Source organism: Anser anser, assembly GCF_964211835.1.
Source record: "Anser anser genome assembly, chromosome: 17".
In the NCBI taxonomy this organism is placed as follows: domain Eukaryota; kingdom Metazoa; phylum Chordata; class Aves; order Anseriformes; family Anatidae; genus Anser; species Anser anser.
Genome location: NC_139738.1, coordinates 3,663,301 through 3,687,319, shown reverse-complemented (window position 1 = coordinate 3,687,319; position 24,019 = coordinate 3,663,301). Strand labels below are relative to the sequence as shown.

Sequence of the window (24,019 nt, the reverse complement as noted above, 5' to 3'; positions counted from 1 at the left end):
AGAGCAGGTGCACGGCACAAGGTGACATTCACTGCCAACAGTTCCCCCGTGACAGATAATCTCGACTCCTTCGCTGGTGCTAAAAGCCGTGAATTGAGTGTTGTGCCCCCTCGAGGTGTGGGAACCCCCGGGAAGAGTGCGCTGCCCCCGAGCAGGGACCTGGCGATGCGCAGGACGCAGCGGCTCGGCGATGCGCAGCTCCCTCGGGGATCCTCGCTGGGAGCCCACCCCGGTGCCTCGTCCTGGCCTTGCTGCCCCTGCGAGCAAGGAGGGGGCAAAAGGCAATGCCAGCCCCGCTGCAGCCATCCAGGGCTGGCACCAGCAGCCCTCAGACATCCCTCTGATGTCCCGCGAGAAGACGGCGATGACGCAGAAATGACCCAGCAGAAATGCCCGCAGGAAGCTTTGCTCTGATTTCATTACTGAGAAGGTGAAGCAAAAAAATAAATAAATAAATAAATAAATAAATAACAGGAGCTGCTCTGGCGAAGCGGATTGCTGCAGGAGAGGGGGAGAGGCACAGAGCCGTGCCCACCCCGGCTCCGGCGCGCATGGCAGGGCAGCGCGTGGTATGCCCCGGCGGCCCAGGAGCGTGCACCTGCCTGACTTTTTCATCTGCTTGGCACGACGAGGTGTCAGATGTGGGAGCTACGTGCGAGGCGAGGAAGCGGGGCGGGATGGCACGGCTCCCACTGCCGGCCCTGACGTTTTCTTCAGCGAAGTGCAAACAGCCTCGCCGCCGCCGCGAGGATGCTCCGAAAAGGTCGTTTCTATTGTGGTGGCCGGGGCTGTTGCAAAAGACGGTGAGCTTCTGGCTGCTCCCTCCGGGGACAGATACAAGCAGGCTGACCTGGCCGTGGAGAGAGGCGAGAGCTTAAAAGGTCAGAGAACAAACCAAGCGTTAAAACTGCAGGCAAGCCCGTGCTGGTTTCCTTGAAGGACACCGGAGACGCCGCTGCTTGAACGAGCACAGCAGACGCTCCCGGAGCTGCTACCAACGAGCTTCTTGCAGTATTTCCCGTTGCATCTGCAGTGGACTGAAAACATCCATCTTCTGAAATATTTATTTCATCTGCTTCTGCCAGCGGAGAACAAAAGGAGTGTGAAATGCACCTGTGACCTGGTGGATAATCTGGCGTCTTCGGTGACTTGTGCAGGGGGAGGTGCCAAAGCACATTTGTTTCTCCAAGCCCAAGCTCTGAAGGACCAGATCCCGACGGTCCCAGGCAGGCAAAGTGCTCTCACCGCAAAGCAGATGGGCGCCTCACGCTGCCCGTGGTGTAACGTGGTCCTGAGCTCTTCTGGGAAGAAAGCTGGCGCAGGTTTCACACTCTGGGATGGAGACATTGAGGCAGAGAGATGGACTCCTGGAATCAGAGTGGTTAGGGTTGGCAGGAGTTGGGGTGGGAGTTCAGGAAGACACAAACCAAGGGTGTTAGAAAGGATCAGGTGCGTGCCCCCATCCCAGAGCTCCTGGAGGAGCTGATGTCCTCAAAGGTGTCCTCAACACCGTGGCTTCTGGCCAGGAAGGCTCCCAGATCCACCGAGATCTCCAGGCCAACTTTGCACCACTGAGACAAACCAGGGCAGCTTTCCCAGCCATTTTGCCCGGGATTAAATTTGGTGATTTCTGGCACGAGCCTTTATTAGCTGCCAGCACTGCACCTGGGAGCGCTGCACAAGCTGGGAGGGAAACTAACTGTTCCTGCACCTGCAAAGCGAAGGGAAAAGGTTATTTCTTCCAGGCTTGTGTGGCAAGGCTAGAAAACACAAAAATCTGAAAAATTCAAAGCAAGGAAGAATCCAGCAATGCTTGTTTGTGGTTCAGCTTCCGCTGGGATCTTCAGTCTGCAGGAGGAGCTGTGCAGGATGAGAGGAGGGCTGGCGGTCCCAGGGCCCCCTTCCTTTCAGCAAGCCTGTCTGCTGCCCTCCTCTGCCCTTTTTCTGCTTTGCTCAGCTCCGTGTCACTTGGTCTCCCAGGAAAGCCCTGCAGAATGAAATCGCCCGCTTCCTCCAGCTGTTCCCCCATTACCCACCCGCCACGCCGAGGCTGCCGCATTTCCACCTGCCGCTGAGCTCGTGGGGAGCGCTTAATGGATTATGGCTGGATAAACAGTAAAACTGAGCATATGTGAGCCTTTCCACCTCCCCTCTGCCTGCCGTGCTCCTGCGAGCGAGGTCTGCTCGGCAGGACTTCCAGGGCTGCAGTGCCAGGCTGTGCAGGGAAGGACGGAGCAGACCTGGGGGCTGCTTCCCTGCGCCCCCCCCGTGCTCACCGCTGGGCTCGTGGGCACGGTGCGTGCTCAGGGACAGGCCCTGGGGATGCAGCCAAAGGGGAGGAGAAGCAGCCCAGCACCCTGGGTGCTCCGTCCTCCAGGGCTCCCCATCCTCTTCTATGCTTTTATACCGGCAGACCCAGTATAAATTGATTTCTCATCCTTTAAAACCCAACACTCGTTCAACAGCTCCACGCGTGGACGATGCAGACAGAGGAAGGCACGCAGAAGTGTTAAATGGGATAGATCTTTATTAGAAGCTTTCAGCATATTAAATATGTTCTCTTCCTCCACAAAACTCTTCCTACTGAACATACAGCTACTATAGTCCATATAGAGCCTGCACATCCCTCTTACCACCTACTGCTACGTGTCTCACTGTGCAACCAGAGTGTGCCCTCTTATCTGCAATAATACACGGTCTTAAGTGCAACCCCACACACATTAAAATTACATGGCACTCTGCATTTCAAGGAAAGAGCCGAACCTCTCCTTCTGTTCCAGAAGACAAACCCTTACTGCTCCTACAAAGCTCATAGGCAGACCCACACAGGCATTTGGGGCACATTTCCCCCCAGTACCTTTGTGGATCTGGTCCCTAAGTGCTTAACAAATCTCACGTTTGTGCTGTCGCCAGACTTGGGAGTGCAGAAAACCCTCATGAATAATGCCCTTGGGTCCCAGGACGGCACTCGAGACAGGGAAGAAACCGAACCACCTCCTTGGTGTTTTCCACCCCCTTTCCGTGCCGGGTCTCACCCCCTGCCCCACAAAGCCCCACGCTCACCCTCCATCCCCTCCTATTTCATGTTCCTAGGACGGGAGGCAGCAGAGGCCCCAAGTGGAACACCTAGACCCTTGGCTGGCCAAGTGCCTGCGCCCCGTGTCCTCTCCAACAAACTCCTGTCCTTGCCAGGGCTCTTCCCTTCGTTCAGCCCCTCTTCCTGCTCTCCTCCGTCCCCTTGCTGTGGCATCTTCTTAGCAAAGCGCCATGCTGGGCAGAGACAGCTCTTCCCCAGCTCTCTCCTCTCTTCCCCCCAACCCTTTAGTAGGACAAGAAGCCCTTCGAAGCCCTTTTCCTGGCTTCTTTGGCTCCCTCCTCCCTCTGCTGCTCCCTCCAGCGCCTTCCTTTGCCCCCAGCTGAGCTCAGCAGGGAGGACGGGCGAGCAGCGCCCTGGGTCAGACACCATGACTACTCCTAGCAGATGGCACGAGGATGCAAGAAGTGTGCAAAGAAAGAACCGAGCCAGCCCACGCCGGGCTCCTCTTGTGTCCAGTACAGGTACAAACCGCCTACCGTATTGCCAACGACCGCCACGGGAAGGATCCTGCTTCCTGTGACACCCTGTCCCTTTTGGGGATGGGTCCAGAGAAGTCTCGGTACTGGGATCCAGGCTTCCCACGCTGCCCAAGGACGAGGTGCCCGGCCCCTGCCTCCTCCGTCCTCGCCCGTCCCGGGGGAGCACCTCCTGCGTGCGCCGGGGCTAGGTCCGCGGGCGTCCTTCTCTGGCCTGCCGTCGGAAGTAGCGGATGGCGGACAGCGTGCCAAAGCTCGCCAGGAACACTGCAAAAAAAAACATCGTGGTCCCATGGTGAGCCTTCTTCCCAACCCAAAATATCCTTCTCTCAACGTGAGGATCACAAGCCACTGACCATGCACCAAGACCCTCCTGCCCTCACTCCTTGTCCCCACCACACCGAGTTGTCCCCAGCACATTCAGCCCCACATTGCACACAGCTCGGCAGACCACATTTATTCCTGCAGTTTGGGCACACCGTTTTCCCCCAAAAATAGCTGGTTTGGAGGGAAAGAGCACACAGACTTCATGGGCTGGCTGAGACGTGGGGAGAGTGAGCACTAGGGAATCACACGAGGCATGGATCCAGTGCTGGTGGTTGCGTCTGGAGTGGCTTGTGGCCATTTATGGATGGGATTATCAATAAAAAAGCACTTTTGGAAGAAAATCCCATCTCCTGGGGCCTGCTCTGCCGAGGTGTTCAAGGTGGCAGCCTTACCTTGGTGTCTGCACGGTGCTGGTCCTGCTGCGGGAGTTGTTGCTCACGCAGGACTCCCATCCCTCCCGAGCAGCTTTGCGTGCCCCGAGAGAGGCCAGCTGCCGGGTCGCTGGAGGGAAGGACCCTTTGGGAAGGGAGGACATTTTGGGAAGGGAAGGACCTTTTGGGAAGGGAGGACATTTTGGGAAGGGAAGGACCTTTTGGGAAGGGAAGGACCTTTTGGGAAGGGAGGACCTTCTGGGAAGTGAAGGACGTTTTGGGAAGGAAGGACCTTTTGGAAAGGAAGGAGATTTGGGGAAAGACCAGTGGAAATGGTGATGAAATATCTACGCTTGCCTGGCTGGGCGGTGGTCTACAGGCTATCGTGGAGATGTCTGATCTCAGATGAGAAGGTCACAGTAGGGAACCTGACCAGAGCTTCAGGACATTCCCTTCCTTTTCTACTGTTCAGACCAGGAAGATGCCAAGAAATCTTTTTTTCTTGTGGGCTGTCTGCGGATATTCTGATCCCAGCCCAAAGCAGAAAACACCCCAAACTCTGAATCAGAAAATGCAGAGCTACAAACAAGACCTCGGGGAGAATGCACACAGAACGAGGCCCTTCTCTGAGCCTCTGGTGCGGGTTTTCAGCTTGGTTCATAGGAGAGGTCAGCCTGCCCAGCTCTCTGCCCAGGCAAAGCCCCTTGCACGCTGCCTTACGCAACCCCATGGCACGAGGCCTCGTCCTGCTTCCCGCACCCCCTCCGCCACCTCTGCCTCGTACTAAGAAGGCAACGAAGAGCAGGCCAAGAGCTCCTTGTGATTGCTGCGCGGAGCAATCTTAGCTAACGGGCTATTCTCAGCCCCGGGGTGTCAGCTTCCTGCGTGACCTTCGTGGGGAACATTCCTCCCCGGAGAGCCCATGGGCGGCGCTGGCCCCGTGCCCTGCTCCTCGGTGCCACGTCCCGTGTGCTGCCCCTTCTTGCCTTGCCACCAGCTTGGCTGTGGCTGGAGAGGGGGACCGAGGGTTGTGCTTTGTGCAGGCTGTGTTTTGGGGCACGCTTGTTTTGGGGCACGCGTGGGGATGATGGAGGAGCTGGCAGGGTCAATGCGCCACCGGGGTGGTATTTAGGAAAAAGATTATCCCTTTGTGGCACATTATAAAAATGCATGTACTTGTTCCATCTGAGCTGAGGGAGGGTAAATGTGCACACTTGAAGTCGTGGTGATGCTCCTTGAAAGCAGGGACCTTAAAAAAGCCTCTCCTATCCCCAAAACCCCATACTGGTCCCTAACTGAGGCTGGATGGAGCGGGGATAAAGCCAGGCTCAGCTGAAGGCAGCAGACACCGTGCAAAGAGAAAGACCCTAAGCAAGCAGGACTCAGGACTGACACTCCTATGGGACATGTTAAAAAGCAGCAGGACTCTACAAAAACAGGAAAGTGTCTGCATTTCCCTGCCGGCACCATGGGGTCCGTTAGCATCCCTGCCTCCCTCCCCGCCGGGTCCTCCCCCAGCCCCTGCCCACCCCTCTCCCCCAGCCCCGCGCCGCACGCACTGGTTTTCCAGGCATCCGGAGCCTGCAGGTCGGAGGTTTTCACCGCCCAGGAGGCGAAGGCGCAGAAGACGAGACACATGTCCTTGTGGGTCAGCGGCAGCGGGGCCTCGGGTATCCCTGTGGGGACAAGAGCAAGCTTCAGGACGCCTCGTAGAAGTAGGTTATTTTTGCTCCCGCATTTATTTGATCAGGCGTTTAATTAAAGCCGGATTATTAATTAGCTACCACCGTGGCAAAGGTTTTTCTTGTTTTTTGTTTTTTTTTTTTTTTCTCTGTGCAAACAGACTGGGAGCTCTGTTTTGAGGCGCCCCTTGGGATGAGTCACTCGGTGTTTGGTTTTAATATTAACGGGAGGCACTGCGGCTCTAAGCCCCGCGTAAGCTCTAAGACAAATACGCCGGCTGTCCTGGCGGTCAGACCCGCTCTGCCTTTTCCCCCCATCCCTCTGACCTGCCCCCGCGCTCAGGAAGCCTTTGGGGTCTCTGGATGGTGCTTTGCAAATCTCAGCCCGTGTTTTTAAGCCCCCCCTCACCTTCAGCTGGATGTGTTCCCCCCCCATGCACACTTTTTTCCCCCACCAATTCAAGATCAATCAGCAACCCAACCTCATCAGCCTGCGGCTCGGCAGCCGCTGCCTTATCTCAGGGGCCTGAGGGCTTTGATTTTACTCTTTACCCTCCCATCCCCTCGCCAGAAACACAAGTACATGGTTCGGTGGGATGGCACGACTGCAGGGACAGCCACACCGGGTAGGACAGGGACTTGTGGCCAGCCCGTCACCCCACTGCAAGCACGCTCAGAGCAAAGCCGGCCATGCCCAGACCTCCCCCGGGTCCCCGTCCTTCCCGCGGGGCCAGCAGAACCATGAGCATCACGAGCAGAGCCAGGGGTGCTGGGCACGGGGTCGCGGTGCTTTACCTCTCAGGGCAAGGGCCATGTCCAAAGCTTGGGGCTGCGCCTGGCCTCTTCCCAGCGGCACGAGGGCGAGCGGCTCTCCGGATCCTCTCCGCGCCAGAGCCGGCGGCACCGGCACTTGGCCTCTGCCAAGGTGAATCGGCCTCTGCAGGAAGGACCTCAAAGCCCCCACGGCTTTCTTCACCTCGGAGGCTGGCGTGGTGAAGAAAAGCCCCCGCCAGCCCCCCCTGTTCCAAGGCCCGTCGGGAAAGAAGTGTTCGTACAGCTCCGGGACCGTGGCAGCCTGGGGCTCTTTGACCAGCGCCAGGTCAGGTTCCTCTTTCTGCTGATCGCGGTCCAAGCTGCTCAACTTCTTTCGCTTCCTCTCTTTGCCCTTGACTTTTTTCCTGTTTCCTTCAGGTTCATTGAAAAAATATTCATACAGTTCAGGCAAGGATATTTCCCTTTCCAAGGGTGTTTTCTCGCCTTCCACCGAGTTCACCATTGCTTCTTCTTCCCCTTGGGAGTCACAGAACAAATAGTCGTACATCTCGGGCCAAGTCACATCCAGCGAGTTTGCCCTTGCGCAGCCCCCGGCTGCAGAGCCTGGGGGGCTCACCTCCACGGGGGGCTCAGCTGCAGGCTCCCCAGGGCCCCCCCTGGCAGCATCCCCTGCAGGGACAGCCACGCTTTGGGGACGGAGAGCCTTCCCCTCCCGGCACGCCTCTCCCGGAGGGTCTGGGGCTGTGGTGGTAAGAATCACCGGCACATCGTCACGCACGCCCGATCCCCCTGCCTGTCCTGCTTTGGGGAGCTTGGGGGCCCTCGTCTTCCCGGGGGATTGTGCCCCCGGCTCCTTCGCCTTCTGCTTCGGGGGGATGCTCGTGGGCACATCTCCCTCATCTGTTCCAGGGCTGGCTGCCGGCCGTTTGCTCTCCGCTGCCTCCTCGCTCCCCAGCCGCATGGGTGCCGGCTTGGCCGCCTTCTCCTTCCCTTTGCTCTTCCTCGAGGTCAGCGGGGAGGACGATGGTGCCCTGGTGGGCGCCCCGCTGCCCTGTGCCGGGGTCCCCGCTGGCTCCCTGTCCACCGGGGTCACCTCGGCAGCACCGGCTCCGCGCTGCTTACGGCTCTTCCTCATCTGCGCTGGCACCTTGGGTCTCACCACCTCCGGGGAGCTGGGCTCCGGCCCCGCTTTCTGCCCAGGGTCTGGGGGCCAAGCCGGGCAGCTGGGAGCAGCCTCCGGGGCAGGGCTGGGGGGAAGGTTGGGAGGGGGTCCCTGCACCCCAGGCTCCACGCAGGCAGCTGCGCTAAGACTTTTCCTCGCCGAAACATCCGGGGCACACATTTGTGCCGCCACCGGGCTTCCATGGGGCTGCTCCCCCCCGGCATCCCCTCCGTGCGCAGGGGCATGGGGTGCAGCGGGGTGGCCAGCAGGCTCCATGGCCCCACTGCTGCTGCTGCTGCTGGTCGTGGCTCCTTCCCCCGATGCTGTCTGCGGCGCTGCCACCTCGCATGCCGCGTCCTGCCCTGGGATGCTCTCGGCCGCGGGGGGACGGGGCGGCTGCGTCCCCTGCGCGCTGGGCATGGGAGCAGGCAGCAGGCAGCCGGGCTGGTCGCTCCCACGCAGAAAGCTGCTGGCCGAGCACGGGTCCGCTTCGTCCTCGTCCGCCCCGGGCACCCCACGTGGGGAGCAGCTCGCCCTGCCAGCCCCTGGCCCGCTGCCCGGCCTCGCTGCCAGCTCCCCGTCCGCGCTGGTGCTGCGCGGAGCGGGCACGCCGTCCCCTTGCTCAATGTCACTGAGACACTGCTCCTCCGCCGTGGCCAGGGAGGCCGGCGCTAGGTCGCATTCCTCGGCCGCCTGCAAGAATTCAGCCCAGTCCCTGTCGTTCAGCTGGATGCTGTACTCGAAGTTATCCATGCCTGCAGCGGCAAAGCAAGGGGAGGGGGCCGGAGAGAGCGGGGCGTGAGGAGGGGGCACCAGCATCCGTGGTGGTGCATGCCCCCTGCCCCTTGCCCCTGCCATCCATGGTTTTTTGGGTGAAATCGGTTGAAGGCGAGGGTGGCTCACGGCAGACCCAGTGGGACAGGTACTGCTGGGCTGGGTATTGCCATGACCACCCCACCCAGAGCTGTTTTGGGGATTGCCTCTGCTCAGCGCCACAGCAGCGTTGCATCTCGCACACCCTTTTTCCTGTAACCCAGGTGAAAAGTGGAGGATTTGTTCTCCTTCCTGCTGACCCGGTGACATGCACAAAGGTGGCAGGCAGCGCAGCCCATGCAAGATTTCAGCAAGCCCTTCCTTACCCCTGGGTTTTGGGGAGGGAGCTGCAGCAAAAAGCCAGCAGGGGGGGACCCAGCAGCAGGAGGAGAAGCAGAAAGCCCCCAAAGCCGCATCCTACCTGTGCCACAACCTCAGCCGGTGGCGGAGCCATTCAAAGAGCCGCGCTGGAACCTCCTCCCGGCACAACATGATGCTGTACCCTTGACGGGGGCAGAGAGCTGGGCTTCAGCACAGCTCCATTCACCCACTAAAAATAGCCCCGAGTGTCACCTGAGCCCTGAGTGTGATGGGTTCGGGGAGGGCAGACCCATATTTAGAAGCTGATGGGGCAGAGGCGAGGGTGGCAGCGGGCTCATTTCCACCCTGCACCCCCTGAGGTCCCCAGGACCACTCCTGATACCCGCACCGCATCTTCCTGGGGGTGCTCCGTGGGCTGAGCATCCCAGCAGGGGCACGGGAGCCTCGGTGGGATCCTGGGGGCGAGCACGGCATGGGGGAAAAACCACCCGTGGGTCAGCAACCGGAGCCAGAAATAGCTCCCGGAGCCAGAAATAACCCCCAGCTCCTGCCAGCCCCTGATCCCAGGGGGCCAGAAATATCTGCCCTGCCCCAGCTGTCTGTCCCACGGGGAGGAAGCTCCCCTTCGTGGCTGCCATCACGCACTGCACGGCCCCGCGGCGTGCCGGCGGCGCGCAGCCCTGCGGCGTTCCCAGCTGGAGCGCGCCGGGGGAGCCTCGACCGGGCCACGCTTCCTCTCCTTATCCTGCGGGCTGACGCACGCGGGGAGCTTGTCAAGCCGAGAAAATATGGAAGGGAAGAGCTCTGCTGTCTTCCCGTCCTATCTCGTTTCGGATCTGGCTACACCCTGCTCCCGCTCCCCCTCACACGCGCTCGCAGACGCAGGAGGGAAACCAACTGGCTTCCTTTTCTTGGCTGCAGCCGCTTCCTTCCCTTTGAGCCCAGCAGCCGGGGGTTAGTCAGAGAAACCTTTAAACTCTGCCTCGCAAACCACAGCAGCGAACATGAAAGCGGCAGACGCAGCGAGACGGAACTGGAAGCCAGCAGCGGGCTGGCGGCCCGCGTTATCGGTGTCACATTGAAACCCAGCGCCGGGGCGGCCGCACACCAAACCCAACAGGAACTGCACACACCCCGCCACATGTTCCGCCCCGGCCTGGGAGACACAAACAAGCCTCCGCGCGAGAGGCATCCAAGTATTTATTTAGCTGACCGGGCGAAGCCCACACACCGTCCTTAGGGGAATTGCACATCTGCTAGCACTTCCCCGCCTTCCTCTGGGGCGACCCTAAAGGCGCAGCGGGGACCTCAAGGGCAAGGCAGGGGCCATGCACGAAGGACGTCCAGCGGGACCGTCTCCAATTTCCTCCCGGCGCCGCGTGCCCGGCCCCGTGCCGCTCGTGGACGCCTGGCTCTGGGTCTCCATGGGACGTGGGGATGCTGCAGGGGATGCTTGCACCTCCGGAGCAAGGCGCGCGGCGGATGCCACCTGCCGAGCCGCGGGCACGGCTGCCCTGGCGCTCCCAGCCTGCTTGGGCACTGAGGACGTTATATAAATAACTAATGTCAACTTGTAATTAGAGACGGGACTGAAATAAAGCAGCAGATGAGGCCCCTCTCTGCCTGGCGGCACAGGACGTAGTGTAGGAGAAGGAGCCAGGATCAAGGGCACGGAAAAGTGGGAGCATATAAAGCCCCCCTTTATGGCCCCCACGTTCGTTATTCCCAGCACAAAGGGAAAACTGGCAGGGGGAAAGGAGATATCGGAGCTGTACAGAATAATAGTCAAAGATAAGCAATTTCCTATCCAGCAAACTCCACTTGGGAAAATTCTACCTTCACAGGGCTCTTAAAATCAGCACTAACAAGTCACGAGTATCAGGTTTTTGGCAGAACGCGTTTCAGAGACAATGCAGCTGAGAAATGTGGGTTTGATTACAAACAAGCCCTCCCTGCCCTGATCGAGACCCATCACATGGTGTCTGCACGGGGAGGAAGAGAGCGATGAGTTTGCAGGAAGAGGGCTGGGGAATAAAAAAAGCACAGTGGAAAGAGAAATACATTTACAGCTTCAGGGGCAAGGCTGCGTCGTCCCGTGCTGCCTCCCACTGCCTGGGGCAGACTCGTGCCCACTTGGTTATGCCTTCTGCTTTAGCTGGATCAGCATCCTTCAGCCTCGGCCACTGCTCGTGGCTTTCTCTGCCCATCTCCAGCTGATCCCTGAGCCCCGGTCTTCTGCCCTGGCAGCGGCAGCCTTTCCATCTTGTGATGCCCGCCCCTCGATGCGTTTCTCCCCTTCCAGGAGCTCCCTGTGGGCCGTGCAGATGGTGGCAGGGAGCGGGGAGCGCCGTGAGCCCTCCCTCGGGATGGGGAGCCAGCAAACCCTGAATTCAGCCCCCCCCAGAAAGCCCGGAGGTTGCAGCCACTCGCGCCGAGGAAGGGGTTAAGCCTGCACTGAAACTTGGAGCACAGCGGAGCTGCAACCACCAGGCTGGTTTTGCTGGTTTGGGGACAGGTGAACGCTAGGAATGATCACCCCCGAACCATAGGAGGTCTGCATTGTTTTTGCCTAAGCCCTTTAACGGTGTTGTTTTTATTTTATTTTATTTATTTTTATTATTTTTTATTACTATTTTTTGCCTGAAACTCTGTCCCCAGGCTCTCTTAAAATTCAAGCCCATGCTTCCCGGGAAGCCAGCAGTGGGCTCACTCAAAGGTCAGCCTCCGCTGCCTTGAAACTCAGCCCGCGCTTGCCTGAAACCCTGCCAAGCTCTTCCGAAAGGCTTGTATCCTGGCCTGAGTTTCGGGTTGCTAATCCAAGTCTCGCTGGGTTTCAGGTTTCCTTGCAAGCCTTGGCTCTGCTCGCCACCGGAGCAGCCTCAGGACACAGCTCCCGGCTGGCCGGGGCAGGGGGGCAGCGGGAGGACGGGTCCCCACGCCAAAACCAGGAGGGGACGAGCACGAAACCGCAGCAGCAGTCGGAGGGCAGCGAGCCCTGGACGGCCACAAAGCTTACTGAGCCCATTGCAGCACTTAAATCCGAATTACGGCGTGGTAAAGCCGGACCCGTGCGTGGGTTGTGGTGCTCGCAGGGTTTTTGGCTCGGGACCAGCAGCCACAAGCCAGGTGGCCACCGGCACGGCACGGCCAGCCCGTAACTCACGGGGTGGTGCTGAGCTGAACCACGCTCCCTGTCACACCCAGACAGACACAGCCCCTGTGTCCTGCTGCACGAGAAGCTGCGGGGCTGAAGCTGCAGCCCTCGGGAATCCGAGTCTCGTTGCTGAACCCGCCAGGAGCTGCATTTCACCTGGGGAGCATTTTTTTTTTTTTTTTTCCCTTCCGTTTCCACTAGATGTCACTTACAGCCAGAAAGTTACGGGTTTCCCTAGGTTTTTAAGCTCCTGATGCACAGGTTTCTGCTAATCCCAAAATGGGGGCTTCGATGCCCGGGGCATTGGGATCGGGATGGCGTTAGGGCAGGCGGGTAAGGAAGGGGAGGTGTGTAGGGGCAGCCAACATCTCCTTTTGGGATCAGGCTCCCTGCGAGACGTCACTGTGTCAGCTGCTTCCAGCGTGCCCCTAAAAGATTAACCAGTTATTTCGTCTGCGCTCAGCAAAAAAAAAAAAAAAAAGATATTTTGGGGAATCCCAGCTGGGGGTGAGGTGTTCCACGGACCTGCGTGCTTTTTCTTCCATCGTGGTGTGAGGGAAAGGGCAACGGTAGCTGGAACTGCAGCCGCAGCTCCCTTTCTGTCCGAGCCGCTGATTAATTACGTTTGGGGTTGAAAGGGCCTCCCCTCCCACCCTCCCCTCCCACCCCAGCCCCAAATGCAAGCTGCTCCGCATCCGCGGGGCTCCCTCGAGGCCCCGCTGCCTCCGGCCCCGCGCTGGCCACCCCCTGGCCAGGAGCTCCGGCGAGGGCAGGGCGGCCGAGTTATCCCAGCTCCCAGCAGGTTCCAGTTACTCCAGCTCCCAGCAGACTCCAGTTACCCCAGTTCCCAGCGGATCGGCAGCACCACTGACCCCAGCCCACCCACTGGCAGCAGCTCCAAAGGGCGAAGGAGAGGTCGGCTGCAGACACTGGTAGCTCCTTGCACGGGGCTGCTCCGCCAGGGCAGAGCAGGGGAGGCTGCCTCGGTGCAGCCTGGCTTGAATTAAATCAGCCTGGTGGCATTAACCCGCTGACGGCTGCAGGATGGGAATCTCCAGAGCCTCCTTTGCTATGGGGAGCTGTGCTCGGGGTGCCTGCAAAGCCACTGCTGCTCCCTGACACGGCACTGGGGCCGGCTGGTGGGTGGTGGCGGACACGCATTGCTCTGCACAAGCTGATCCCCAAAACCTGAGAGTCTAAATATCAAAACAGGTAAAGCTCTCCGCGAGCTGAAGGCTCCCAGGGACCTGAGCACATCCTCCACCTGTGTTTTAAATACGCTGCCTCCGGTCCCCAGCGAATTAAACCTCCCCCTCCTCTGACCAGCTCCTCGCAGGGAGTTCATTTGTTTCCCCGTTTCGAATACAAAAGCCCCACGGAGGATCGTGGCCAGGAGGATGACAACCGGCGGTCCTCATCTCCTCGGCTTGAAGACTGTTAGAGAGGTTTCCGAGACAAAATCGGGATTAGAGCTGGGCCAACAACAGCCCTCGATTATTGACTCAGTGCCTCGGGCGCTGTGCGTGCTCGGAGGGAGGGCAGCAAGAGCAGAGCCTGAGCTGGGACAAAGCACGGGGCGGTGCTGCCATCCCAGTACCTCCCAGTGCCACCCAGTACCACCCAGTGAGCCTGCCTGCCAGCATCTCTGGGGGAGAGGGCAGGCGAAGAGGAGATGCAAAAGGACAGGGCTGGGATGCAATGTTCCAGCATCACTCGTGCCCTGGTTTTGGTGGAGAAATCAGAAATCAGGGTCCCTCGGCGCGCACACAGTGCTCCCAGCAGGACCCAACAAACCCACCTCTTCTACAAAAAAAATAAATAAATAAATAAAGAGAGAAGTCTTTTGAGGAAATGGTGTTGTTCCTGTCTTTGGAATAACTCTTCAGCAAAGCCCTTCCACCGCAGTGATTTCTTCCCATCTTCCTGTCTCCCTGCGCCACATCTGGGAATCCTATTTGAAGTGCACATTTTTTCCTCCCTTCCTTAACGAAAGTAAAATATTTCTTCCCCCTTTTCCTTGTGAGGAGGGGGGGGTGGATGTGTGGCTTACATTTGTATTTGCATACCAGCTATTTGGGTTATTTCTGAGTGATTGCGTTCCTTTGCATGCTGCAAAAAAAAATTCTTGTGCTCCTTTTGAAAAGAACTCGAGGCAGCAAATCCTGGCCCGGGGTGGTAAGGACAGCTCGGTTTTTCAGCTCCAGTCGGGCTTTTTCCTGGCAAGGGCACGGAGAAGGCTGCGGGGTTGCACACCGATAGGGTCTGGGATGTGTTTTAGGTCACCCCAGCCCCGTGGTGTCACCACGTTTGGGGCTCTCCTCGTGTTTCAGCGCCCTGGCCGTACACCAGGACGCAAGAGCTCAGCACAGCAGCTCCTGCTCTCCTCCTGTGCCAAGCACAGCCCCGTGCCACCCCGCGCTGGAGCCTCCAGGCGCTGCTGCAATAACGCTGCTAATAATAACGACGACAGCCCAGATGCTGACGGAAACCTCCGCGCTACCTGGCGCTGCCGGTGACTGATCTCTGCCCATTGATTTAAGCAGCTGAGGCCAAGCCGGAGAGACGACAGCAGCGGCAAAAAGGGCAGGAGCAGAGCAGGAGCAGACAGCAGAGCTGCAGCTGGAAGGAGATGAAAGGCTGGGGAGGAGCGCGGTCTCTCCCTCCTCCCTTACCGCAGCGCGCGGGGGCTCCTCCGGGCTGCCGAGGCGATTGTGGGATCGCCTTCCCCCTGCGATGAGCAGCACCGAGGGGATGGGGTGGGCGAGGGGCCGCTGACCCCAGGGGCTGGGATGAGCCAGCAGCAGCCGACTGCTCGTGCACCTTCTCATTTCTCTCCCCCCACGGGGTGGGGGGGGGCTCGGCATGGGAGCAGGGCTCCCTTTGCTCCGGCATCTTAACAAGAAGCAGCTGCTGGAGGCAGAGCGAGGAATGGCCCAAGGAAAAGGCCCCGCTGCATTAATTAAAGGTCACGGGGCCATTCCAGAGGCTTCCCAATTACCTCTGGAAGAGTGTCGCTAATGTGAGATAATGATGTCATACGGCCACTAATGAGGCGGGTTAACCAAACCCCACCGCCCCCTCCCCAGAGGATGTGCCGGCACCAGCGGGGCGAACACGGCCACTCATCCCCCCCACCCCGTACCCCTCCACGTCCCCCTTAATAAGGTGCCTCCCGGCGCCCCTTTGCCCATAAAGGAGCCAGGGGAGAAAGGAGGAGAGGCCAAGCCCCTCTTTGAGGTTTTTGTGCCCAGGAGAAGTCCCGGCGAGGCCCTTTCTCCCCTGCGCCCGTGAATTGCTCCTCGGGAGTGATGTCAACAGGATATTGTTCGGCCCTGACCCTGCTCCCTGCCTCGCTCAGACCAAATCCAGCCCCATTAGCGCTCCTTAATTGAGCGTAATTTGAAGCGAAAAATCTGCCTCCCAACGTGCCGGGGGGAGACGGAGCTCCCTGGGGCGGGGGGACGTGGTCCCGTCCTGGGGACAACCCCCAGGTCCCGGGGTAAAACCCTGACTGGTGGAGGGGTCCTGGGTCAGCGTGGGTTTGGGGACAGGCAGAAATCGGTGTTAAAATGTTAATTTCCATCCACCCTCTGCTGTTTGTCTCCAGTCCCAACGCCTGGGCAGGCCCACAGTGTAAACACCTCTTGGTCTTAGGGCTCGGGCACTGGGCAGGAGGGAAGGGGACAAAACGCTGTAACAGGGATTAAAGTAAGCCCCAAAATGATAAAAAAAATAAAATAATAGATAAAAATAAAAAATAAAAATAAAAATAAAAATAAAATAAAAATAATGAAAATAAAAATAAAATAAAAATAAAATAAAAATAAAATAAAAATAAAAATAAATAAAATAAAAGCCACGGGGTCCTGAGTTCCCTGATTTGGAGGAGGGAAGGGGAGAGAGGGAGCGAAGAAGCACCAAAAATAAAGCAATGCTCACATCTGAAGCTGGTCGTTTTCCACCCAGCGCTTCAAAACTGATGGAGCAGGGCAAGCGGGGAGACCTCAGGGTCATGCCCCTGCGGTGCTGTGCCCCGAGCAGGGCTTGGCAGGTCCCAGCCGAGCAGGATGGGTGCGGAGCCAGCCCTGCAGCATCCCTGGGGCTGCTGCTGCTCGCGGTGCTTTGCCCCTTCCCGTGTGCGGGTGGCCAGGCTGCTGCGGGGGGGGCGATGCCTGGGACTAATCCTGCTCCTGCTGGGTGGCAGCACGCCTGGACACCCGCTGCCTCGCCAGCGCAAGAGGACAGAGCTGGAGCCACCGCGCAGCCCCCGAGAGGCGACCCGGGGTTATCAGCAGCTTCTCCTTGGCCTCTCCCTGTTGTGTCTCCTGCTGGTTATTTGCTCAGGCAGCCGCTGCAGCAGCTCTGATTTGTGCCCTGCCTGAAGCACGTCCCGAGCCTCTTCCTTTAGGCCCTGCCTTTTGCCTTCCCAATCTCTCTTTCAAGGCACTTATTTCCAGTTTCCAGCAGGAAAGGCCAGGAGCTAGCTGTAGGAAAAAAGGGTCGATCTTGCCCTAAGCATGAAGGAGCCGCGGAGCTGCTGGGCACCACCTGGAAGGGGAGAGGAGAGGGAGGAGGAGAGGCTGCGGCCACCCTTAGGGCCGGCTCCGTGGGATGTCGGCTGTTTCACCGTGCCCTGCACGGCAGATCGCAGCCCGACCCACACCGAGGAGCTCGAAACGAGGGCTTGCTGCTGAGAAACCGTGACAACAGCCACCTCCAGAGGGGCTGACATCCATCCCCTGTCCCCGGCTCCAGCCGGATCCTTACCCGCATGCACACACGCACGAAACAAGCCAAGCCTGCTGGGGTGGGAGCTGCCAGCTGCAATTTATCAGGCGATGGGAAGAGACAGCACATGACTGGAAGTGAGGGAGCGTTTGCAGGGGGAGGCAGAGGTGGAGGGAGCAGGGATCTCTGAGTTCTCCCAGGAAGGCAGAGCTGAAAAGTGCTGGGGTTATTAATTATCTGCAGCTTTCATCCCTCCCACATTCTGCAAGGAGGAGGAAAAAAGAAAAAAAAAAAAAGTTGTCAGGGCAAAATGGAAATGGGCGGGCGAGAGAAAAGAGATGAAAAGACTAACGGCAGAGAAAGGAGGAGCAGGGGGTAGGCTGGGACCGAGGCTTGCTGCAGAGAGGGTGCCAGGGCCGAGAAAACACGGCGCTCGCTGATAAGGAGCTTCCTCGCCCATAGGGATCCCATTAATTCCCCCAGCTCGCTGCAGTGGCCAAGGGGTGGGGTATTTTCCGCTCGCCAGCACGATTACATCTGCTCCAGGAATTCTGCTCCCATGGCTCCCCCAGGCTGGGTGGGATTTTTCCATGCGCTCGCAGATCGGGCTAAATCAACACAATTTTTTTTTCTAGCGTGGCCCTAACCTGCGGCAGAGGAAGAGGCTGGGAAGGGCTGGAGCAGTAATCCCTGACCTTTGCTAATCCACAGGCAATAACTCCGAGCAAGAGGCATGCTGCAGGCGACGGCAGACTTTGCTCTCCCCGTGGGCAACGTTTTTAACCTCAGCGGCAGACGGGTTTTGCTGGCAGCTCGTGGGTCAGGGAGCTGCAGGGGAGCCGTGAAGTTGTCAGGAGCCCCGGCTCGCTCCCGGGGTGGATCCTGAGGGCTCTGGTGGGAAGGCCACGGGGCTGGGAGCTTCGGGAAGGCTGAGATGTGCTGCTGGCCTCCCCGGAGACCTTATTCAAAACACAGCACCTCCCTTTGCTTACTTCTTCATTTCTAAAATGAGGATAATGAGCCTGAGACCTTGGAGATGGAGCTATAAAAAAAACAACCGCCGGGTAGCAACCGAGGGTGTTGCAGCCGGCTGGGAAGACGCTCCTTGTTCCAACCAAAATATAGATGTTCTGAGCAAATTCCTTTAACCATCCGTTAGCATCGGGATCCCGACCAGTGACCCGCGGCCCCATTTTTGGTTCAGGTCTTGTGGCCTCACGCATCCCTCCTCGGCCCTAATGCAAATAGAGGCTGCCACCAAGCACCACTTTTATGCAAAAAAAACCAGCCCTTCGCGGCACACAAAATATTTCCCAGCTATAAAAAAAAAAAAGCACATAGATAGCTGTGAAGATGAGCACCACCTGCATGCAAATCCATCCTCAGCCCCCTCTTTTGGCTACCACGGGGCTTTCTGCTGTCCTCGGGGAACATTGCCCAGCTCCATCGGGCTGGTTTTAACCATGCCTTGCGACTGCCACCTTGCAACCGGCACTGCTGCTCTTCACCCCCAGCTCCTGCCCCATCCAGGGCGAAGAAAATATCTCAAGCACAAGGAGCTGCTTCTCTGATGTCACTTTGTGCATGCCAGGAGCCGGCCTCCAGCTTTTAAAGCCTCCTGGCTCCTTTGTCCCGGCCATAAATCAGGGTGTCTTCCTTTGGAGCCTCGGCCCGACTTCTCCCGAAGCAGAAAATAAACAGCCAGGCTGTCGCCGCTGAGTTATGGGGGGAGTTTAGAGGCTGCGAGTTTGAAGAAGTTAATTGCCTGACACTCGAGTTAATCACCCTGAGACCACAGCAGCAAGGCGCTGAGGTTCGGTGGCAGGGCTCAGCCACCCCAGGGCGGTGGCACTGTCCCCTGTCCCCGTGGCACGGTGGGTGCTGATCCCAGGAGGCACCCCTGGGTGCTGCTGACCCCCCCCCCATGCCCGCTCTCGCTGGTGCAACCGCCCGGATTTTGCAATCCTGCTCCTCGCAGCTCAGCTGTGGGAGCTCGGAGGCGTTTGTGCTCACCTGGATGTGCGCGAGGAGGGGTGTGCTGGGGCGAAGCAGCACCCGGTGCCGTGCCCGGTGCTCCTTTGGGTGTTAGCACAACCGATGGGAGTACTGCCAATGACCCCGGGGGCTGGCGTGGTGCCCCGAGCACAGGGACCTTCAGCCCAGGCAGCAAAAATCCAGCACTTGACAGCAGCGAGCAGCCCCGGGTGGATTTCCTCACGCCACACAACATTTTCCACGTGCCCCCATCCCCGTGCCCTCCTGCGACGGGCTCTGCAGGCAGGCACAGAGCGCTCTGGCCTCATTTATGAAGGCATTTTTGGCCTCTGACAGTGCCAGGGCCGTGCTTGGTCCTGTTTCACGCTAGGCTAATGGGATCCATGTGCCTCCGGGGGAGGAGAGCGTCTGCCCCGGGCTCGTCTCCACAAAGCGCCTTTGTGCGCTGCTGCTGTGGAGGGAAGGGGCTGAGCACCGCGCTTCTTCCCAGCACGCGAGCAGGAGCAGGTCCTCTGTGGACGTCAATAACCTCAAAGCAACGAGGTGGAGGCAGGAGAAATGCAAGGATTGAGGAGCATCGCTCCCACCAGGCTGCCAGCATCACCTGTGCACACAGTGGTGGTGGCACGCGGCGTTATCCTGCGCCCTCCTCTCCTCCCTGTCTGGCACTCCCGGCCCCGCGCTGCTGGGGCCTCTCAGGCAGGGTGTGAAACCCTAATTGCTGTTGACAGCCGCCCTGCCGGGGTATTTACACCCGAACACCCAGGTGTTGGGTGCTGGGTGCTCCCTGCTGAGCTCAGGGCAGAGCCTGCCCTCCTGGACCCCCTCGCACCTCCTGGATCTTTTCCTCTGCACAGCACGTGGAGCTTCGGCCGGGCTTTTCCCTGCCCAAACATCTCCCAGGCTTGAGCCTTCCCCGGGGAGATTCCTCCTCCTCTGGCAGCACGGAGTGCCCCACAGTCCCCAGACAAAAAAGCCTTCCCCAGCCCTTTAAAGAGCCGCCAAGGGTGTCTGGAGGCAGCAACCGCAGCGCGAGGGTGGCCGTACTCATTGTCTCCTTCCCAGACATTGTCCCCTCCTGCGGTCCCGGGAGGGGACATCGGGGCGGCCCCGAGGGATGCGTGCCCTCCTCGTCTGCCGGGCACGGAGGTGCCTTGAGGCCGTGGTCCCCGGGGGCTGGTGGTGGGCAAGGGGCAGCGCGGAGGGGAGAGGCAGCGGGGTCGGGCGAGCGGAGCATCCTCAGGGACCACCACCACCGTCCTGGTCCACCCGTGCCATGAACAAGGGGCGATTTCTCTGCCTATCCCCCCCCCCCAAGATCCTGCCCTCTGCCAGTCCCCGAAACGGTTAAGCCCCCGCAGATGAAAGGCGTCCTGGGGATAGGCGAAGTGTTATAAACAAATAAATAAAATGTGTGCGCGCGCGGGGGGAAAGGGGAGGGGAAGGGGGCTCCCGGGGAACGAGGCAGGCTCGTAAAGCGATGACGCACGCACCGCCAGCTGTGGAAGGATGCCAGGGGATCTGGAAAACAGGTTCGAGGGAATTGCAGGCTCCTGCCCGTTCCCCCTGCCCTGGGCGAGGAGCAGGAGTTGGAGGGGCACCGGCTGCCGTGCGCAGCCCCCCGGTGATCCCCAGCCCTCCTCGGCTGCAATCTCCATCCCTCACCCACACAGCACCCAGAAAGTCCTCTTATAGGACCCGTCCTTTCTCCACGGGGTGGGCCGAGCCCTTTTTCCACCCAGCTGTGCCCTCGGTGCTGAGGTGCTAATCCCCAAGCGCCCGATTAAACCTTGAGACAATGACGGTAATGGCTGCGACTTCCTTCCCACCATTGTCTCCCTGCCTGGGTATGGGGAAATCTTTGCTGGAATGCCTCTATAGGAGGTTTTTTTCTTTATGGGGCTGCTGCTTTGTTTGGTGGTGGTGGTGGTGGTGGGGGTCTTCCAGCACATTGAGCATCCCCAGGTCTGGGAGGGAGCAAAAAGCAGAGCAGGGAGGGTGCAAGGCCATGGGTCCGCCACCGCTGACCCCGCCTGGGACACAGCGAGGTGTCTGGCAGGAGAAATTTGATTTGGATGTGACCTGCGTGTGCAGAGCTGCGCACAGACGAGCCTGGCGCGTCCATCTCCCAGCCAAAATTAACAGAGCGAACGTCTGGTAGCTGGGTAATTGCTTCCATCGGAGCGGAGGAGGGAGAGAGGTCAGGGAATTGTCATGACACGCACGAAACTCGGTCACTCCTGGCGTGGCTGCTTTTCTCCTGGGTATAACAGCCCCGCGGCTCAGCTGGCGCAGGACCCAGCCGCCACGAGCAGGATCAGGCTGCAAGAAGGGTGCAGGCAAACCTCTGCCAGCAGCTACTGCGGGGAGAGGTTTCTTCCCGAGCCTCCTGAACGACTCCAGGGCTATCCATCAGCTCTGGCCCGGCACAGCGAGCCTGCCTGAAGGGCTGCAAGGCTCCAGCAAGCTCCTGATTCTCTGTGTTAGCACAGCCGAGCCTTGCCAGCTGCCTGCCCCCGAGCTCAGCCCCGTCAGCCCGCCTTGGGTGCCGAGGAGGAGCACACACACGCCGGGTACGGGGCTCTGCTGAGCAGGACTCCAAAATCGAGGTGCCGATGACATGCACAAGGCTTTCCTCTTCCAGGATCCCAGGCTACGCAGAGGGAAGCACGCGGGCATCGCTCCAACCCTCATAGGAATGCAGGCTTCGGGGCTGGGATGCACCAATTTCATCAGTTTGGGCTCAGAGCAGGAGCTGGCTGGAGACGGAGCTGCCGGAGCGCCCGCGGTGGTCCCTGGTGCAAACCCCATCCTGGGGGCAGAGCCGGTTTTGTATGCAGCCCCCCCAGAGGCCTGGGTTTAATTCCCAGCCCTGATGCTGACTCACTGCACGCCCCCGGGCGAGTCCCTCAGCACCTCACAATAAAATGAAAAAAAAAAAATGATCATTTGTGTGTCTGCATTGTCCGAGCTCCTCGGGACGGGGACGGGCAGAGCCAGGCACGACGGTGTTGGGTGGGTGCCTGTCATCCAAATAAATGCTGGGACGAGCTCCCAAAGCTCTGTCCCTGTGGCCCTGAGCTTCCAAGAGGCTGCGGCACTCCGAAATAGGATGACATTGATGGGGGGGTGTTATTCATTGTTATTTAATGAGGACATTAAACCGTGGTGTTCGGCCCTGCTCTGTGCATTGGATGAGTCTTTGGGGAGTAATTGTGCTGAGAAATGCCTGCTCCTAGGGACGGACGTTTGATGAATTAACTTTGGCAATACTTGCAAACCGTGTCATGCCAATAAGGCTATTGAGATTGAAAAAGAGCTGAACTGGAAAGGTGGGCGAGAGTGGCAAGTCCTGGAGAGAATTGACAGAGACAGGACAGGGGCAAAGGTAGGGGCGATCCCTCACTCCATCCAGCCGACACCACTTTAGGGCTTAAGGAAAGCTGACAGCCAGAAAAAAAAAAAAAAGAAAAAGAAAAAAAAAATACTCTTCCCCATCTTCAAACACCAGTGCCCTGAGAAATCCTGCAGAAAACCACACGGGCTGTAAAAGGCCCTCGTGCCAGCAGGGTCGGGCATCGGCAGCTCGGGTTTGGGGCCCAGCTGCCTGCCAGCGGTGGGGACAGGCAGGGGACAGCCCCATGGGGACGCTCCGGGGAACAGAAACCAGCTGCCGTTTCACCCCTTATTTTAACTCCTATTTAAGCCAGCGCTTCCAAGCTTTCCAGTTCTCCCTGCAGGAGCCCAGCTGCTGGCGAGCCACCCCGGTGGGCAGGCACCGGTCCGCCCTGCCTCTCTGATTATTTTCATCACAAATTAGAAGTGGGTTAGCAAAACCCAGCCGTGTCCCCCTCGGAGAGCAGCAGCCTGTCCTCGCTGTTGATCTTGGCTGCCGCGGGGGCTGACGGTGTTTTTCCAGCTGCAGGGTTCGGGATTTGCTCTTTCTTCCTTTCTTCCCTTTTTTTTTTTTTTTTGGCTTTTTAATTTTTTTTCAAAAAAGGGTCCAGATCGAGTTGTGTTATTCTGCATGCGAAGTGTAAACACCGGCCCCGGGTGCCAGAGGCAACAGCGCACAGGCTCGCACACGAGGAAATAGGGCAGAGCTGGCATGAACAGGAATGTGCGCCCCGGCTTCCCTCTGCTCCGGACATGAACTCCCCGACACGGAAACCCTGTCCTGCAGCTCTCCTCTTCCCTGCCCACTTCCCCATCCCCTGCGGATCACGGGGCGGTGAGGCACCGAGCTGCTCCGGGCGGCACGAGTGCACCGGGGTTGTTGGCTCTGAAGCCTAAGGAGGGAGGCTGCGGGGCAGCTGGGATTAACCAGCGTGTTCCTGGGTGGGTGAGACAGCAGCCCGCATGGTCACAGCGTTAATCTGGACCTCAAGGAAAGAGCTAAGGGCTGGGCTACATGCTCGGGTTCCACTTTTATAAAAGAATGAAGGAAAGACGCTGATATTTTGCATCCCCGCTTGAACATTCCTGGCCACAGCTTGACTTCACAGCAGCAAAGCAAAAGCAAAGCAAAGCAAAGCAAGGAAAAGAAAAGAGAAAAGAAAAGAAAAGAAAAGAAAAGAAAAGAAAAGAAAAGAAAAGAAAAGAAAAGAAAAGAAAAGAAAAGAAAAGAAAAGAAAAGAAAAGAAAAGAAAAGAAAAGAAAAGAAAAGAAAAGAAAAGAAAAGAAAAGAAAAGAAAAGAAAAGAAAAGAAAAAAGAAAAATGCAGCAATGCAGTGCAACGCAACGCAGCACAAAGTGAAGCAAAACAAAGCAGGGAGCAGCCCGGAGCTGCAGCTCCCACGGCTGCCTCGCTGCCTGCCCCGCGCCCTGGCTGCTCCGCTTGCCTTCCTCCCACTAATCCCCCGCCGACCTGCCTCGTGGCACGCCAATTACAATAAATTAGCAACACCCGGCGCTGCGCACAGGGTGGAGCGTCCAGCCCTTGGGTGGATGCCTCGGAGACATCTCACCTCTCTTACTCCATCCTCCCCTCCTTCCCCTGGGACTCGGGGCAGGCCCCGATGAGCCACACACATTTTTTTTTCGAGCAGCTGCGTGGTTCAGAGACGTCTGGAGCCTGGACTTTGCCCAGAGCCCATTGAAGCCTCTCCACCGCCACCAG

The 24,019-nt window shown here is 58.7% G+C and overlaps 1 protein-coding gene across 4 annotated transcripts in view; it reads right to left on the bottom strand.

Annotated features, from left to right (window-relative positions):
* Nucleotides 1-2,509: 2,509 nt before the first annotated feature.
* The window catches only part of PERM1 (PPARGC1 and ESRR induced regulator, muscle 1), a 34,509-nt gene continuing 12,999 nt past the window's right edge, over nucleotides 2,510-24,019 (bottom strand). The window contains exons 1-4 of one of the 4 annotated variants that reach the window (XM_083803220.1): nucleotides 16,945-18,237; nucleotides 6,749-8,644; nucleotides 5,831-5,947; nucleotides 2,510-3,840 (exon numbers count right to left, since the gene is read on the bottom strand). In XM_083803220.1, coding sequence (XP_083659346.1) covers nucleotides 3,761-3,840; nucleotides 5,831-5,947; nucleotides 6,749-8,642 — 2,091 coding nt within the window. In that variant the 5' untranslated portion in view covers nucleotides 8,643-8,644; nucleotides 16,945-18,237 and the 3' untranslated portion in view covers nucleotides 2,510-3,760. Of the gene's footprint in view, nucleotides 3,841-5,830; nucleotides 5,948-6,748; nucleotides 15,321-16,944; nucleotides 18,238-24,019 lie in introns of those variants that run through there. The other 3 variants (XM_083803218.1, XM_083803219.1, XM_083803217.1) reach the window with 3 other exon arrangements.